The 18,955-nt window shown below is 38.3% G+C and overlaps 2 protein-coding genes across 3 annotated transcripts; one reads left to right on the forward strand and one right to left on the reverse strand.

Annotated features, from left to right (window-relative positions):
* Window positions 1-1,703: 1,703 nt before the first annotated feature.
* LOC127422118 (serine--tRNA ligase, mitochondrial-like) lies at window positions 1,704-6,714 on the reverse strand. Its single transcript, XM_051665476.1, has 4 exons — window positions 6,517-6,714; window positions 2,025-2,088; window positions 1,840-1,941; window positions 1,704-1,729 (listed from the first exon to the last, which is right to left on the reverse strand). The coding sequence occupies exons 1-4, from the start codon at window positions 6,712-6,714 to the stop codon at window positions 1,704-1,706; spliced, it is 390 nt and encodes a 129-aa protein (XP_051521436.1).
* A 2,219-nt stretch (window positions 6,715-8,933) lies between these two features.
* Window positions 8,934-18,378, forward strand: LOC127422452 (kelch-like protein 20). Of its 2 annotated transcripts, XM_051665974.1 has the most exons (5): window positions 8,934-9,402; window positions 9,839-9,992; window positions 12,717-12,795; window positions 13,584-13,811; window positions 14,144-18,376. In XM_051665974.1, the coding sequence occupies exons 2-5, from the start codon at window positions 9,839-9,841 to the stop codon at window positions 15,663-15,665; spliced, it is 1,983 nt and encodes a 660-aa protein (XP_051521934.1). In that variant the 5' UTR covers window positions 8,934-9,402; the 3' UTR covers window positions 15,666-18,376. The 2 variants fall into 2 exon arrangements, with proteins under 2 accessions (XP_051521934.1, XP_051521935.1); XM_051665975.1 differs by lacking the exon at window positions 13,584-13,811 and having other exon boundaries at window positions 14,144-18,378.
* Window positions 18,379-18,955: the final 577 nt, after the last annotated feature.

Genomic DNA, 18,955 nt, shown 5'->3' on the forward strand with positions numbered 1-18,955 from the left:
TTTGGTGTATTCATTAAAGTCATTAAAACTCATTTTTTTAACCACTCCACAGATTTAATATTAGCAAACTATAGTTTTGGCAAGTCATTTAGGACATCTACTTTGTGCATGACACAAGTAATTATTTCACTTTTAATTGACTAAATCACAATTCCAGTGGGTCAGAAGTTTATATACACTATGTTAACTGTGTCTTTAAGCAGCTTGGAAAATTCCAGAAAATGATGTCAAGCCATATGACAGTTTGCCAATTAGCTTCTGATAGGAGGTGTACTGAATTGGAGGTGTACCTGTGGATGTATTTTAAGGCCTACCTTCAAACTCAGTGCCTCATTGCTTGACATCATGAGAAAATCTAAAGAAATCAGCCAAGACCTCAGAAAAAAATAAATTATGGACCTCCACAAGTCTGGTTCATCTTTGGGAGCAATTTCCAAATGCATGAAGGTACCACGTTCATCTGTACTAACAATAGTACGCAAGTATAAACAACATGGGACCACGCAGCCATCATACCACTCAGGAAGGAGATGCAGTCTGTCTCCTAGAGATGAATGTAGTTTGGTGCCAAAAGGGCAAATTAATCCCAGAACAACAGAAAAGGATCTTGTGAAGATGCTGGAGGAAACAGGTAGACAAGTATCTATATCCACAGTAAAACGAATCCTATATCAACATAACCTGAAAGGCTGCTCAGCAAGGAAGAAGCCACTGCTCCAAAACCACCATAAAAAAGCCAGACTACAGTTTGCAAGTGCACATGGGGACAAAGATCTTACTTTTTGGAGAAATGTCCTCTGGTCTAATGAAGCAAAAATTGAACTGTTTGGCCATAATGACCATCGTTATGTTTGGAGGAAAAAGGGTGAGGCTTGCAAGCCGAAGAACACCATCCCCACTGTGAAGCATGAAAGTGGCAGCATCATGTTGTGGGTGTGCTTTGCTGCAGGAGGGACTGGTGCACTTCACAAAATAGATGGCATCATGAGCAAGGACAATTATGTGGATATATTGAAACAACATCTCAAGACATCAGCTGGGAAGTTAAAGCTCGGTCGCAAATGGGTCTTCCAAATGCACAATGACCCTAAGCATACCTCCAAAGTTGTGGCGAAATGGCTTAAGGACCACAAAGTCAAGGTATTGGAGTGGCCATCACAAAGCCCTGACCTCAATCCGATAGAAAATTTGTGGGCAGAACTGAAAAAGCGTGTGTGAGCAAGGATGCCTACAAACCTGACTCAGTTACACCAGTTCTGTCTGGAGGAACGGGCCAAAATTCCAGCAACTTATTGTGAGAAGCTTGTGGAAGGCTAACCAAAAAGTTTGACCCAAGTTAAACAATTTAAAGGCGATGCTACCAAATACTAACAAAGTGTATGTAAACTTCTGACCCACTGGGAATGTGATGAAAGAAATAAAAGCTGAAATAAATCATTCTCTCTTCTATTATTCTGACATTTCACATTCTTAAAATAAAGTAGTGATCCTAACTGACCTAAGACAGGGAATGTTTTCAATGATTAAATGTCATGAATTGTGAAAAACTGAGTTTAACTGTATTTGGCTAAGGTGTATGTAAACTTCTGACTTCAACTGTATATACATATTGGAACTAACATAACAAAGTACAAGTAACATGACATTATCAAAATGTTAAGCAGTATTAAATGGTACTCACAAAAACCACTCCTTTTAATATACTAGGGACAACCATGTGAATAAATCCCTGTAGAATTATACAAATTCAGAATAAAGCATTAGTGCACCCAAACTTCAAGAAGAAACAGTTACAGTGATTTGCTTTAAGCAGAAAGATGAATAGAAAAACATACTAACCCTTCTCTGAAGAAGATCCATTGCAAAATTTTGCAAGGCCAACTGAAGTCTGGCCCCTGCCCCACTCAAGTAATATGATCAGTGCCCACATGGGTAAGCCATCTAAGAAGGAAGAGACAAAAATCTTCAAAAATCTTCAAATGAAAGAAAGAGTGAAATGAAAACAAAAGACAAAAAAATCTAACCTTTGTCTTGTGATGTCAAGACCCTCTTCAATTTCCAGATGGCCTTTAGGTTTGAAATCAAATTCTATGGTGGACACATAACATCATAATACAATAAATCTCTGGCAACATATCATTGCGATAGCAAATATGCAATTCGTTTTCATCAGGTTATAAAATAAGTTAACCATTTATTGAACAAATTTGCTGTAAACTTTATTAAATAAGGATTTCTAAGGTACAGACCGAGTTGTGATTGCTGATTCTAACCAAGCTTCAAATTGGAGTTTTGACCAACCCAATTAAAGGAGAGGGACTGGTGATATTGCCTAAAATGGTTTATGGCTTTATTAGATTTAATTTACCTTGTTTCTGTCCAACTAAATCTACCACCTTTGCCTGGCTCTCATCTTCTATGGGCTTCGAGAAGAGAGAAAAAACATATTACATTCCTATGTAAAATAAGCACATCTTTGTTTTCCTGATTTTTCAACAATTAAAGCATTAAGAGTCTATAATAAGCTAATGCATTGCAGTGTACACTTTTTGTACATTAATGCATGTAAACGAACTGTTATTTAAAAAGCAGCAACATCCATCTCCTGATCATGCATGTTTTGATTTACTGTTATCTAATATTGTCTTGTTTTGGTTTTAAATGTCCAGTTAGGAGTAAAGGATTACAATTTTTAAGGTAATATTGCTGAATTATTTACTAGAAATCATATTAAGATTATGTGACTATTAAAGTAATATTCTGGGTTCAATACAAGTTAAACTCAATCAACTGTCAGGTCCTGTCACTCTGTCAGTCTGTGTTTTTGTCTGACAGGCCATGACATCATCGTCCCTTGTCCCTCTTGGTGTGAGCGCACGGTTTCGGTTTATTTCCATGCCGTGCGCTCTTCGGTCGGTGTTGTTTCATGTCCGGAGCATGGTGTCTGGATCCTGACCCTTCTGTCTGGTTCGTTTTCGGTTTTGGTGTCGGGATCCGGACACTCATGTTCCATGTCTTGTCTTGTATTGGCGTGAGTGCATTGTGCTTGTCATCTTGGTGGCATGTACTGTGTCAATAATCTATGTTTGTCTCTCGTGACCGCGGACACGTGTTGGGCTCGCTTTGTGCTGCTCGCCCAGGTCGCGAGCTGTCTTCACGTTGTGCTGAGGTTCTGTCACTTCGGTCTGAGGTTTTGGGTTTGTGTGTGGCCGAACTCTCGCACAGGTGTCCTGTCTTGTTTTTGTCGCCTGTTGCATGCATCGCGTGGCGTTTGCCTCGCGATGTACGCTCAGGTCTTTGGTGTTGCTACACATTCCCTCGTCTTGTTTGTCAGTTGGCATGGGTGTATATTGCCTTATTAGCTTGGTGATGTGCACTCTTGCCATTCGGGTGTTTTGTCGTCTTGTGAGAGCAAGTGGCTTTGTTTTGTTTCTGCATTGTCACTTGTCTCTCTGTCTTACGTCATACCCCGCCTCCTTGTTTGATATTTATTAGTTAATTTGCCTCACCCGTCCCCTGTTAACCCGTTTGATTTCTCTCCCTATTTTAGCCTCTTCGTGGGTGCTGTCCAGTGCCAGTTTGTCTTGTGCGGCCGGCCTGCCTCTGCCTCTGCCTCTGCCTCTGCCTCTGCCTCTGCCTCGATTACCCAGTTTCCCCTTCAGGGTAGTTTATTTGTATTTCCCCCTTTTGGGTGTGTTTTATTTATTTATTTATTTTTTATAATTCCCTGTTTATTTTCACTCTGCATTTGGGTGCTTAGCCTTACTATTCTTCTAATGCTGACATTAACAGCATTTTTGGCATTTTTAAAGTAGATTATCTCAACATTGATAGCCTGGATGCAGCATCATTTAAACACGGTAGTTTTCAGTTACCAGTGCCATTGTAGAAATTCACTATGCACAGTAAACCAGGATTAATTTAATCCATGAATGAAAATGTCCACAGGGCAGTTACTGACAGTGTGCGAATTACACAAAGACATTCAGGGGGTTTGTGTTGTTGGTGTAAAAATATTGTGTTTTTCATGTTAATTGTGTAGTGTTAATGTATACACACAACCTTATTGTAATGAGTTACATCTTTATTTAATAAAGATGAATCAAACAATACTTCCATGGATAGACTACCTAAATGTAAATATTAAATTTCTCAACTACACCTAAACTAACTTTTCTTCACTAAATAGTGGGAAATCTTCCCACTTTGTTCTCTTTCTCTGGCTCTTGTGGTCTTCACTGGTGATTAAAATCTCAGTACAAAAGGAAGGATTTATTTATTTGTTGCAAATATCACTCCATGTTGCAAGAATTCACTATCATTAGGGCTTAATTTAACTTTTGCTTGGTTCAAACAGTGCATTTGTGAGTAGGGTTGTTTCTTACAACACTACCATCAGGTTGTTTAAAACAGAAAATTGAGTTTCTAAATTTAGAATTATTCTTAATGTTATTCTGTATGCCATGAGAACATTTCATTTCAAAAAGAGTGCAAAAGTTTTGTTTATTTTATTTTCTACCGGCCAATTATGATTCTGAGAAATCGCGCCAACAGTCTATTATTGCTGCTATAGTAATGAATACAACTTCCAAGCATGTCTGATTGACAGGTAAAATGCAAGCTTTTATTTAAGCTTTGTTGTAAGATTGGTGGTTATTTTTCATTATTTCACAAAACAACTTGATTCATACACTCGAATCATCAGCATTAAGTTAAAAAAGTAAAAAAAAAAAAATTAAAAAACATTTAGCATTCAACTGAACTGTTCACAAGCATTTTATGGACATTTTATGTCAGCATAACTAGAAAACCGTTGTTAGATATACACAAATGTATCAGTTCATTCAACTTTTATTTACTTAAAAAGGTATGTCATACAAATAACCGAGTTAACAAATAATGGCAAGCTGTTTCAAATTAACTTTAATATTATTGTTCCTACCTAATTTAATTGGCTTAAAAGAAAATAACGATGAGGTCAGTCATTAAACTATTGATTCCCCAAAGAAGTGCAGATAAAGCTGCACATCAGTTATGCACATTCATTTGCGCAAGGAAAAATTACATGAATTGAAACACTAATCTCTCTAATAGTGACTACATTAAACAACTAATTACAGTAAAACATCACCAATAATACTAAAAAGGTATAGAATCCCTATGAATTAATAATAACAACTAATTAAATGCCCCAATAAGTTCTGACCAAAAAAAAAAAAAAAAAAAAAAACGTGCTTAAATTACTAAAGCGCATGGGCTTATGGGTATTCCCCATAACCTCAGCTCTGTACTTGATCTTTTGAGTTAGTGGTAGTTAAAATCTTAGGATTTTTACGCCAAATAAGTTTATGGAATTCACATATGTTCTTTTACTTTATGCATCACTCTAAGTTCACCTTATAATTAATATTTTGTGTTGTACACATTCATGCAAATTAAGTAAAGCTAAAAATGTTATAATTATGTACGTTTCTGAGTAGAAGCTATTTATTTTCATATGTTATGGTTGTTGAGCCAAATAAAAAGAGTGCAGGGTCAGTCATGATACAGCACCCCTGGAGCAGATAGGGTCAAGGGCCCAATGGTGGCATCTTGGCGGTGCTGGGGCTTGAACCCCTGACCATCTAGTCAGTAACGCAGAGCCTTAACCACCAAGCCACCACTGCCCCTATTTGTTAATCAACTTGTCACATTGCAGGACGATGTTGTCAGTGTTACAATGTCAGCTATTCACATGTGATCTTGACTCTAGTATTATCCATCAATGTGTAAATATATGTTATGGGTCAATGGTGGGATGCTTATTTTTTTCCGTATCTATTAAGCTACCAAAATATATATTAAAAATGCAATTCACACCAAACAATTACTTGACACATCTTCTATGTTGAACATGTTTTCAATTATCCTACTGAGTTCAATGTCATTTTAATCTTTTTTCTGGGGCTTAAAGTAAAAAATGTCATGTGGTGTAACCGTCCGGTCACACACACACACACACACACACACACAAAAAAAAAATATATATATATATATATATATATAAATAAAAATTAAAGATGAAATTCTTGAAAAAAAGAGAGAAAGAAATTAGTACTGCAGAATAATCTTTTATTAATAATGATTTATTTGTATTATCTTTATTATTATTTTAGAAAAAGTAGCAGTGAAACAATTTAGTTTTAAAATATTAATATTTGAAAAACAAATCAAATCATTTGGTGTAACCAACATTGCCATTTTGTTGTTGTGACAAAACAACAACAACAACAAAAAAAAGAGACCTCAAGAGTGCGAACTTTGGCACTGATCACATCTTTTCTTTCTTCTAGTTCTGATATTTCTCTCTGCAGCTTCTGTAGTTTGTTCCAGACTGAGACCAGGACAGACATATCACCACACAGATTGGCAACCATTTACATTCTCAGTTGGATAATCTCAATTCTCTATCATATGCAGTTCACATTAACGCAAGCTTTACTGTCATAAGGAATGTCATAACATGTTGAATCTTACTATTCTCCTGACATCAGCTGGCCGCAGATCTCCTTTCCGATTCTCCACCTCCGCAACCACTTCATCCATGTTCTTGCATACATGCTGCATGTCCAGCTCAGGTTTATGGCTGTATCCTTCCCATATATGTTCATAGAGACTGCTCCTGATACCGAGTGGAGCAAGATCGAGAGGACAGTCTAAATTCACTGCTAACATTTTGTCTGATAGACGTGAGCAGAAAAAGCAAGGAAAAGTGTGTAGCTGCCCTTACACAGGACGTCGCCATGCTGAAACAGTGACAGTTTAACTGTATGAAAGCTGGTAGGATTCATCTACTTTTTTTTTTTTTTTTTTTTTTTTTTATAAGGGCCCAAGCACTGAAAGTGCGGAGGCCCTATTGTTCTTCTAAGGATTATTATTATTATTATTATTATTATTATTCTTTTCAAGGTTTTCGGTACTTTTGGGGTGCACAAACATCAGAGTCGTTGGCCATTAGGGCTGGGCAAAAGTTCAAGAATGGGCATGTAAGGGGGGCTCTGTAGCTCCCTATTTTCACATACAGTCACCAAAATTGATACATATATAGTTCTCATCAAGCCAGACAACTTTCATAATTATAGTCATTAGCTCGCCCAACAGGAAGTCAGCCATTTTGGATTTTTTGAATATTGCAGTCTCTGAACTTTTAAATTCTCCTCCTTGGGGATTCATGAGACTGTCACCACATTTAGACAACATTATACCAAGACATTGAAGATGCTAAATTGTGAACAGATTTTTGATATATTGAACAGTGTTGCCATGGTGAGATATTAAATTAATGGCGAAAAATGGGAAACAGGAAGTGTCTTATATCGTCTGTGTGAAATGTGTGATTTAGATCAAAACAGAGATGTATGTTTAGTCTTGGGGACTAATCACATGGATTTGACTATTTTGGGTCATGGTCATAGTGCCACCACCTGGCAGCAGGAAGTGTGGCTCTTACAACAGACTTCAAAATAGTCTTCTTATATTTACCCAAACTGCTTCAAAATTGTTTCGAATAAGGTTAAATGCCAAATGCATGTGTCCACCTTGCATTGTTTTCTGAAAGCCACTGGGTGGAAATGGACCAGTTGTGCTTGGGCCCATCATCGCTGCTTGCAGCTATATTTATTCTTTATAATGAATCAAATACACAGAGTAAATATCAATTACAGTAAAACATAGATGAAGGAAGTAAGAAATGAAAGAAAAATTCAGGGGTACTACAAAATATTCAAAAATAAATCAATAATCAAAGGAAAAAAGATGAAAAGACTATAAAAAAAATTACAAATAAATAAATAAAAAAGATAAAAAATAAAAAGATCTTATTCTGCACCATAGAAATAACTTTGAAACAGCAAGCAGAACATAAAATACAAAAAATGTCTGATTAGAAAATTTGCATTTATGTATATAAAAATGTGTTAACAAAATAAAAAGATTAATTAAATGTTTTTCGTCTCTCCGTTTTTTTTTATTTATTTATTTTATTTTTATTTTTATTAATTTTTTTATGTCCCAGGTGAAAAAAAAAATAAAATACAAAATAATAAATTCTAGAATAAACGGTAGGATTCATCTGGTCCAAAGGATTGGATATGTGATGACAGGTTGACTTGAGAAGCAAAAACATTAATATTTTAGTTAATGTACTACTTTAATAAATTACATTATTATTATTAGCATTATTATTGTTGTTGTTTTTATAAAAGCGTTTGATGTAGGCTATTTATATTAATATTAATGTAGGTATTGTAAAAAAATAAAAATAAATAAATAAATAAATAAAGCTGGCATCACAAAGAGGATTCAGTCAGTGTTTTAATTCTCATGGAGGTACCCACAATTGCAAAATTTACCACACAATATCATAGTTATTTCAGTTATTATTAGTATTACATTAAAATTGTTGCACATTTTCATAAGGAATTTGGTTGGCTATGCTGTACCAAATAGCCACCAATGTCACATATATATGCAACAGCTCTGACAGCTGTTTGCAGAAGATTTCATATTAATTTGTTGTGGTAGTACAGAAATACCAACCGTTGTTTTGTAAAGCTAAATCTGGGACCTTTTTTTTCTTTTTTTTTTTTTCTGTAAAAACCATCTATAGTATTGAAATGTAGGTTTTTTTTGTTGTTGTTGTTGTTGTTTTTTTATAACTCCACATTAAGGAAATCGTAAAAAAACTAAAAAACTAAAAACTAAAAAAAAAAAACACACAAAAGCATACACAGAACAAATACATAAAAAAGAAACAATAAATAAATATGTAAAATACATAAAATACTGACAGACTTTTCAAAATGAAAAACAATTAAACGAAGCTTTTATGTTGCAAGCAAATCAACGTCACATCCGATAATTCGTGCGCATTGAGCAAAGCGGAAGTTTGAATTTGTGGTTCCGGCAAGTCAGAATCCTTAGACTTGCTTGTCTCGCCTCCAGTGGAGTAACGCTGACAGCTATGAGCAATAGTTTATATTACTTTTAAACATGAATTCATTTTCCTCCCTGATTCTACAGTTTCAATGCCATTCCGGATCATAACCCGTTAATAATGTAAATGGAGCCGTGGTCGACAATGTGGATATATCAGGCGTGTATTTGTGTTTTCGTATTCTGATCTGCTAAGTATGCACAACAAACCGTGATGAGCCAACCAGTTTGCGCTGAAACTACCCAGGAAGGTCAAGGCGTTGCGAGTGGGCCGAAGGGTGTCTGGCAATCTGTACTGTGGTGGCATCCTGACAGCCTTGATGCACAAAATCGAACTAAAGGCACAACAAAAATTAAGAAAATATCCACCACCTAGACCTGTAGTGCTGAGGTCAATTCACTCTCAGATTTAAATCTTCACCTGTCAAGGTAATGTTTAAGAAAAAACATACACGGTGTGGCTTGAGCAAGGGTGTTTTATGCTGACTGTGTTCATATGATTGTTGCGTATACATTGATTTGGGGGAGGGGGGACAACTTATTTGGCAAAGCTAGTGGAATACATTTTAAAATATTCGCATTAGTGATGTGTACCAAATTGATTAAACATTATTCGCTCACTGTCAACAAATAGGCAATATATCTTTAGGGTCTTTGTGATCATTAGTAAAGCAGTGGTAGTAGCTTCAATATATGAGGCAGCTAACAAAGACAAGTTGAAATCACAGTTCTGCTCTGTCATTACTGTTTTATATGCAGTGCAACTCTCTGTTGTTCTAAAACTCTCCCTGCAATTATTGTATGGTAAGATGTTTCGAAGAGTATCTGCTAAACCTTTTCTTTTGATGTTGACTCCCCACCACAGATGAATACAGTCAGAGGTGGTACAGTTACCTGGCGGCCACAGCCATGGCAGGATGCAGAGAGAGGGGGTGGAGAGCCTCTCTCGGATAGCGACTCGGAGGAAGAGGATTTTCCAGATGATCGCTCAACTCCTTTGGGGGAATATGTGACTCATGGTGAGAAAAAAAGACAAAGTCTGAATAGCTGACATATGGGTTCCAGAAAGTCGTTTATTGTTTCCTTTTTACTATTTTGGATTTTGAATAACAGCACCGGTTTCAGTCTGTCTTCCATTTTTGCACACAGCATGTCTTACACTTCAATACGGTGTTCTTGTGCTTGCTCTAACATTTACTGAGAAAGCAAGCAAAAGTAAAGAACAAAACCCTCATTAATGGTGAACTCCAAAGCAAGATAGTTCTAAGGCAAGCATAACTATTACTTTTTTTGAAAGATTTTGAGTATTAAACTTTGGTGTATTACTAGTCCCATTCCATTTGTGCTACGGACATGAACAATATCTTAAATCCTGTTGCTTAGTAAGGAGAGCTTTGCGTTTACTTTTTTAAGCTTTAAAGCAATAGTTCACCCAAAAATAAACATTCTCTCATCGTTTACTCACCCTCATGCCATCCCAAATGTGAATGACTTTCTATCTTCTGCAAAACACAAATAAAGATTTTTAGAAGAATATCTCAGCTCTGTAGGTCCGTACAATGCAAGCTCCAAAAAGCACATAAAGGCAGCATAAATGTAATCCATATGGTTTAATCCATGCATTCTTAAGTGATCCAATCAGTTTTGGGTGAGAACAGACCAAAATGAAACTCCTTTATCACTGTACATTTTGTCATTGCAGTCTCTAGGCACGTTCACGATTTCAAGTTTGATTACACTTTATAGTCCTTGACACATGCACACTAGGTGGCGTTATAGGAAGTGTAATCGAGCTTGAGGTACAATTTGGTCTATTCTCTCCCAAAACCTATTGGATCGCTTCAAAAGACGTCGATTAAACCTTTTTGATTACTTTTATGCTGCCTTTATGTGCTTTTTTGAACTTCAAATTTTTGGACCCCTTTCACATGCATTGTATGAACCTACAGAGAAAAAAAGTCATACACATCTGGGATGTCATGAGGGTGAGTAAATTATGTGAGAATTTTTATTTTTATATATTTTCTTAGTTTTAACAAAGTATGTGGCAATATAGATTAGGCTAGATTATGAAAAGAGTACTGTATATAAAATTTACAATAGATTATTTACATAACCAACCTCAATTTACATTCTGCAACTTCAATTCCGACTTGCATTCTCACATCTTGTCTTGTCATCATGGGTTAATAAATCCCATACATTAACATGCGTCACCAAAGCATCAAAATAATTAAATGTTTCAAAAGAAATGCACCAAATGTGGCATATATATACAGTTGAATTAGAAGTTTGCTTACACTTAGGTTAAAGTCATTAAAACTCATTTTTTAACCACTCCACAGATTTAATATTAGCAAACTATAGTTTTGGCAAGTTGTTTAGGACATATACTTTGTGCAAGACACGGGTAATTGTTCCAACAATTGTTTACAGACAGATTGTTTCACTTTTGATTGACTATATCACAATTCCTGTGGGTCAGAAGTTTACATACACTAAGTTAACTGTGCCTGTAAGCAGCTTGGAAAATTCCAGAAAATTTCACATTCATCTGTACAAACAATAGTATGCAAATAGAAATACCATGGGACCACGCAGCCATCATACCGCTCAGGAAGGAGACGCATTCTGTTTCCTAGAGATGTGAAAAGTGCAAATCAATCCCAGAACAACAGCAAAGGACCTTGTGAAGATAGCCACAGTAAAACGAGTCCTGTATTGACATAACCTGAAAGGATGCTCCACAAGGAAGAAGTCACTGCTCTAAAACAGCCACTACAGTCTGCAAGTGCACATGGGGACAAAGATCTTACTTTTTGGAGAAATTTCCCTGGTCTGATGAAACAAAAATTGATCTTTTTGGCCATAATGACCATTGTTATGTTTGGAGGAAAAAGGGTGAGGCTTGCAAGATGAAGAACACCATCCCAACTGTGAAGCATGAAAGTGGCAGCATCATGTTGTGGGGGTGCTTTGCCGCAGGAGGGACTGATGTACTTCACAAAATAGATGGCATCATGAGGAAGGACAATTATGTGGATATATTGAAGCAACATCTCAAGACATCAGCCGGGAAGTTAAAGCTCGGTCACAAATGGGTGAGTCTTCCAAATGGACAGTGACCCCAAGCATACCTCCAAAGTTGTGGCAAAATGGCTTAAGGACAACAAAGCCAAGGTATTGGAGTGGCCATCACAAAGCCCTGACCTCAATCCGAAAAAAGAACTGAAAAAGCATGTGCGTGCAAGGAGGCCTACAAATCTGACTCAGTTACACCAGTTCTGTCTGCAGGAATGGGACAAAATACCAACAACTTATTGTGAGAAGGTTGTGGAAGGCTAACCAAAACATTTGACCCAAGTTAAACAATTTAAAGGCAATGCTACCAAATACTAACAAAGTGTATGTAAACTTCTGACCCACTAGGAATGTGATGAAAGAAATAAAAGCTGAAATAAATCATTTTCTCTACTATTATTCTGACATTTCACATTCTTAAAATAAAGTAGTGATCCTAACTGACCTAAGACAGGGAATGTTTTCTACGATTAAATGTCAGGAATTGTGAAAAACTGAGTTTAAATGTATTTGGCTAAGGTATGTAAACTTCTGACTTCAACTGTAAGAGCATAGTGGAGGTCATATGAGTTTTACTTGTGTCAAATTAAGTCACCAAAATATGATTTTAATGCAGCCATGAATCTCACTCCTATTGCTTTCCTCTTTGTCAACTCATTCAGGGTTAAAGCAGCTACTTGATGCTCAGCAGCTGTGTGATGTCACTCTTTTGGTGGAGGGAAAGAAGTTCATGTGTCACAGGTAGGTTTTATGTTTTCAGCATTGAAAGTTGTCTGATTTTCATGTAATGCATTAGAGTTTTTGTTTTCATAGGTTAGATTATTTTAATAATGTATATTATGATATACAGATGTGGTGGGGTGACTGAAAGACAGACACAGTGCGTGTTGCGTCAGGCCTCGGAGAGGCGTTTATTTTAAATAATAAACAACAGAAAGTCCAAAAGAGGGAAATTAATGTGTCCATGGGGAAAGTGTCCAAAACAAAGGTGGAATCTGGCATCCTCGCAGTGAAATGGAGCTGTGTGAAGGACGGAGAGTGTCGAAAGGGCTGGTCCAGGAATAAGGGCCGGGGTCCGGCGGTCGCTCGTGCTCCCCTCCTAGTCTGGGGCGCGATAGGCGGCGGCTTCTCTGGTGGCCTATCTTACCTGGGCTGTGCGCTTGAGGGGGCAACTCGGCCGTGACTCATCTAACCCCTGATGGGGCTCTGATCCTGAACCTGCGAGGACGCCAGCGTACATGCACTTTAGTTAGAGACCGGTCTCTGAAGGAGAGGCATGCTCTGCGTTTTAAAGAGAGCGTAAATGAGGCTCTATACCCATCAGGTGCGCCTCATCCGCTGCCAAATGAGGCATATTAAATTGCACCTCTCCTCTATCCTGCCCACTCCCGTTGTGAGGCTGGCTGAAGGATGGCCTTCAGAAGAGGCAGGGTGATGATAACCCAAGGAGGGTCGTTTCATTCCGCCACAACATGCCAAACTGTACTTTGTTCCCGTCTGTCATGTGTGCTCTGTTTTTCTTTTTTCAGAGTTCTTTTAGCAGCAGTCAGTCCATATTTTCGCGCCATGTTTACCAGCCCTCTTGTAGAGTCTCGTCTCACTGAGATCCGACTGGAGGAAGTGACGCCCTCTGTTATGGAGACAGTTATTCACTTTGTTTATACAGGGGAAGCCGGTCTTAGTCTCGACACAGCAGAGGATTTATTTGTAGCAGCCAATCGTCTTCAAGTGATGCCCTTGCAGGACCTTTGCTCTAGGTATTTAAATGCAGTCTTATTTTGATCAAAGTTGCATGGCAACCATAAACAAGTAAAATCCACTTTTGTCCAACCATACCACTTAATGAGTTTTTCCTTGTCTTGACTTGTTTGGGACCCGCTCTGTATTTTCAGATTACTCGATGTTTCTTTGTTGATCTCACATGTAAATAAAATGAAGCAGTCCACTGCAGCGTAAATCTGCCGCAATATAAACAGTATAGCAAATTTTCTAGCCCCACATTTTATACCATCATATCACCCAATCCTATGTACCAACATGTTTTTTGAAGCTCGTTTTACTGATAATCCTGTCTTCTCTTGTTTGTTAGATTCCTTTTTGAACACCTCTCTGTGGAGAATTGCCTGGGTATGTACTCCCTGGCTCGTTCACATCATGATCAGCTTCTCCTTCGGGCTTCTTTGCGACTTGTGGGCCAGCATTTCCCTCGAGTGTCCCGGCAGCGGGATTTCCTCCTGTTGGACCCAGGCACTCTTGGCAGCTTGTTAGAGTCTGATCGATTAGGAGTAGAGTCGGAGACAGAAGTTTACAATGCAGCAAGACGCTGGGCAGAATACCAGCCTGCTGATCGCTACATCCACATGCCTAATTTGTTACGTCATTTACGCCCTGGTCTTTTGGACCCTGAAGAAAGTCACCGTCTGAACCAAGAACTTGGGTCTCAGGCCAGTACTGAGGGCATGGGAGGACCACTGAGGCCGCGAGAAGGCATGTTTGAGAAGAAAATTGTTTGTGTGGATCTTAAACCAAGGGAGGATGAGTCTTTACAGGAAAGAAACTTCACAGTAGATTGCTTTGACCCACGTACAGGGAAGTGGGAGAAGTTGGCAGCCTTGGGCTCGTTGCTTTGCCCCGGCTGCATTGCTGTTGGAGGTCACTTGTTTGTGGCGGGTGGAATTCTGCGGACAGGCCAAGTGTCATCATCACTGCATGAGTACAATGTTGTGCGAAACCGCTGGATTGCACGGCCATTAATGGCTGAACCACGGGCAATGTTGGGGCTGCTTGGCTGTGGAGGTTTCTTATATGCTCTGGGTGGCTGTAACCGATCAGCGTTTCTAGACACATGTGAAAGATTTGACCTTAACACACTCACCTGGGCATCAGGACCTCGTTTGCCATTGCCATTGCGCTCTTTTGCTTGCGCTGCCCTCCGCGGTCGCCTCTACTTGCTTGGAGGTACCACACTGGAGCAGAGTAGGGCTGTGGTGCATGCAGGCGTGCTTATATACCACACCGTTACACAGACCTGGAGCCGTGTTGCGTTAGACTCTGGTGCCACCTGCCTGGCTGGAGGAGTAGCAGTACGTGGTGGTGTTTGTGCTGTCGGAGGCTACTTGCGTGATGCAGCCAAGTTCCTAGATGGCAACTACACCCAGGCCGAACCACTAGATGCTACAGGACGTGTGTTGTTTTTCCGAGAAGGACGGGGATCAGGAATTGAGCGGGAGGTGCCTGTTCCAGCAGACCGAGGGGCTGGTGGTAGCGACCGTGCCCCTAGCCCAGTGGTTTTTCCTGGTCTGCCAAGGCGCATTGCTGCTGGAGGTGTGGCAAGATGGAAGCGCAGGATTTATGTGTTGGGTGGCGAGAACGGGTCGAGATTTTATGATAGTGTATACTGCTGGAAACCTGGCTGGCGTAGCTGGGTCCAAAGACGGGAAAAATTACCAGGAGAGACAGGAGGAGTTAGCCAGTTTGGATGCACCACTCTGAAGTTCCCAAAAAAACACATTTTGACGCGTCTTCGAGCTGCTCAACAGAAACGGGGGAAGGAAAAAAGGCCGATACGGTCATGCAGAATCATGCGTATTGAGAGGACAAATCAGGTGTGATTTTTAGAGATGAGATATCATTTCTGTCACCTAGATATGTTTTTGCTCCTAATTTTACATCTTAAATCTTGGTTGATTTCTTGATGTTCTGGAATCCATTATGTCATTACTGCAAGTTGAACATAAGTTTTCATTTCTAAATATAGACAAAAAAGTACAGAAATGCATAGGATATTTGTACGATCTCAGAATGTTCATCATGTGAAGATGCCAAGAGAGTTAAGTTGCAAGTTAACCAGATTTTTAGTGCAGTGCTAAAAGACTTTCTACGGTTCAGAAGCATTGATAACTCTACACAGATGCCCAAATTTCTTCTTGAAACTTTCTCATCTTTAAGAATGAGAAATCAAAAGCTTGAATCACAACAGAATTCTTTTTTTTTTTCTCTCTCTCTTTGTAAACTAGCTAAACTTCAGTAGGAAAACGAAATAGAAAGGAATATCATTAGGAAAAAGGCAGTGAGGTTTTTTTTTATTTATCTTTATCACTGTGATGCTGAATATAGATTGCTACCTTACAAAAATTTACCATGGTAACCATAGCTCCCACCAAAATACCATTGTTGCTACAGTTAGTGTTACTAATGTATAATCATAATAAATTCATATTTGATCTCCCTTGCTCAGTTTGAGTAGGTTTCAGACTCTCTCTGCCATTTTAATTAACTGTGGCTGTGTCAAGTTACCACACTTTTATTTAAGAGTACTGTCTATAGTGAGTGTATGTGGAATCCATGGTTACCATGGTAACTTACCATCTTACCATGTTCTTAAAATGTTGCTTAACAGCTGTTATCAAGTGGGTCTTTTCAATGATCTCTGATTAAATTTACTATGTTGCAAACTCTGCTGTACCTGAAATGCTCTTAACTCTTGTTAACCAGATGAATTATTGGTCCTTTGAATATGTCATTCTAGGATGTTAACGAATTCCTACAGAGGAGCCTAACAAAGTTGGTGGCCTCTTGGAAACAGAAGGTTGACTAGATTGTGTGATCCAGCATATTTCAAAGTTGCTCCAAGGGTGATGGTCTGAAATTAATTCAACTCCACTCCAGGAGGGCAACTGCAGAGTTTATTTACACACCTGCCTGTCATTTTCATATAATCCCAAATATAGTCTCTGTGGAACAAATATGGGTGTTTTCCAATTTGTGGGTGTTTTCAAACCAGGTTGGTCGTTTCTAAACTATCCAATGAAAATAGGGAATCTCAATGTAGTAATCAGTGGGTGTTCCCAAACCAGGATGGGTGTTTCTAAATTATCCAATGAAAGTAGGGAATCTCAGTGGTTTGAATACGCCCACTGATTGGGAAAAGCCCATTTTTGTTCTGCAGAAACATAAATCTCAATAATCCCGATGACCTTGATTAGCTGGTACTGGTGTGTTTTATTTATTGTTTGAGCTGAACTCTGCAGGACGGTGGCCATCCAGGAGCAGGGTTGAATATCCCAGACTTATGGTTGTAGTTGTGACCACAGCAGCTTTGTGTGGCTTGGCATTTAACTTTTGAAGGGTCAAGTTATGTTTCCTAACATAGTTATTGATGATTTTCTGCACAGTCACACACACTGTTCAGCTTGTCCTCAGTGATGTTGATCAGTATATATACCGATCAGCCACAACATTAAAACCACCTACCTAATATTGTGTAGGTTCCTCTCATGCTGCCAAAACAGTGCCAACCTGCTATTCTGAGATGCTATTCAACTCGCCACAATTGTACAGAGCGGTTATCTGAGTTACCGTAGACTTAATCAGTTTGAACCAGTGTGGCCATTCTCTGTTGATCTCTCTCATCAACAAGGAAAACAAGGTTTCCATCCGCAGAACTGCCGCTCACTGGAAGTTTTTTCTAGAGACTGTTGTGTGTGAAAATCCCAGGAGATCAACAGTACAGAAATACTCAAACCAGCCCGTCTGGCACCAACAATCATTCATGCGATTATCTAATCAGCCAATCGTGTGGCTGCAGTGCATATAATCATGCAGATACAGGTCAGGAGCTTCAGTTAATGTTCAAATCAACCATCAGAATGGGGAAAACAATTTGATCTCAGTGATTTAGACCGTGGCATGATTGTTGGTGCCAGATGGGCTGGTTTGAGTATTTCTGTAACTGCTGATCTCCTGGAATTTTCATGCACAAAAACAAAAAACATCCAGTGTTGCGGATGGAAATGCCTTGTTGATGAGAGAGGTCAACAGAGAATGGCCAGGCTGGTTCGAACTGACAAAGTCTATGGTATCTCAGATAACCGCTCTGTACAATTGTGATGAGAAGAATAGCATCTCCGAATACTATTCTGAGATGAGGGTTGGCTCTGTTTTGGCGGCACGAGGGGGGCCTACACAATATTAGACAGGTAGTTTTAATGTTGTGGCTGATCAGTGTAAATCTGTAGTAGATTAATGACATCTTACTTATGCTCTCATCTCATTTGAAAGTTTTTAACAAAAGATTGTAATGGAAACCAAATGACTGCTTTTTGTATGCTTTCATAGTTTTTTTTTTTTCTCTCAAAATTATTATATTTCTGTCATACAGCAAAATGTTTTTCTCAGAGACAAAAGGACTCTTGAATTTTCATCTGATGACAAACAGGTCTGTTTGTTTTAAAAGGCCTAAAATTGTAAAATATTGAAAGCTGTTTGAATGAAAAATGATCTGTGCTACCATTTGCATTACAATAAATTGAACGTAAGTTTGATGATTGTTTTTTTGCAACAGCTTTTTTGCAAGAGATTTTTTTCATTAAAAGTGGTGATACTGTTACACACCAAAGTACAAGATTATTAACTAGACCGTAATGAGTCAACTGCCCCCTCTAATTCACTCATGCATTCATGACCTGATCATCCAAAGAAGAGTTTATCCCTCCTCTTTTTAGGGAGTTTTTCCATTTTAGCAATATTTGTGATTTCTATGCAAGGTACGAACTAAACTACAAGGAACTTTTGTTTACATTTAACAAGTGTTACAGGTAAATGTAGAAGTAGTGCTGTGTCGATGCAAGCAAATATCAATATATCACAATATTTATTTTGATATTGTATCGATATTTTAGACCCACGTATCGATATTTATATTCAACTATTTGTGTATTCATATCATGTAAACACACAACAAAGTTTGCACACTGTTACTTCCAAATCAGTTAAATGAGCTCACCAATAGACAAAACATGATGTTTCGAGCTATATGCTCTTCATCAAACATCAGTATATAACTGAAATATACACAAATGAACTGGAATCGATTCGTAATCGAGTCAAATTATGGTATTGT

Source organism: Myxocyprinus asiaticus, chromosome 31 (assembly GCF_019703515.2).
Source record: "Myxocyprinus asiaticus isolate MX2 ecotype Aquarium Trade chromosome 31, UBuf_Myxa_2, whole genome shotgun sequence".
NCBI lineage: Eukaryota > Metazoa > Chordata > Actinopteri > Cypriniformes > Catostomidae > Myxocyprinus > Myxocyprinus asiaticus.

Bases quoted from the DNA above. Each gene is read 5' to 3' on its own strand.
- LOC127422118 (XM_051665476.1), bottom strand. From the start codon at position 6,714: ATGTTAGCAGTGAATTTAGACTGTCCTCTCGATCTTGCTCCACTCGGT. The intron at 2,089-6,516 runs GTAAGATTCAAC...TGTCCACCATAG, and splicing joins CAGCTGATGTCAGGAGAATA to AATTTGATTTCAAACCTAAA. The intron at 1,942-2,024 runs GTTAGATTTTTT...CTTCCTTCTTAG, and splicing joins CTTGACATCACAAGACAAAG to ATGGCTTACCCATGTGGGCA.
- LOC127422452 (XM_051665974.1), top strand. From the start codon at position 9,839: ATGAATACAGTCAGAGGTGGTACAGTTACCTGGCGGCCACAGCCATGG. The intron at 12,796-13,583 runs GTAGGTTTTATG...TTCTTTTTTCAG, and splicing joins AAGAAGTTCATGTGTCACAG to AGTTCTTTTAGCAGCAGTCA. The intron at 13,812-14,143 runs GTATTTAAATGC...CTTGTTTGTTAG, and splicing joins TTGCAGGACCTTTGCTCTAG to ATTCCTTTTTGAACACCTCT.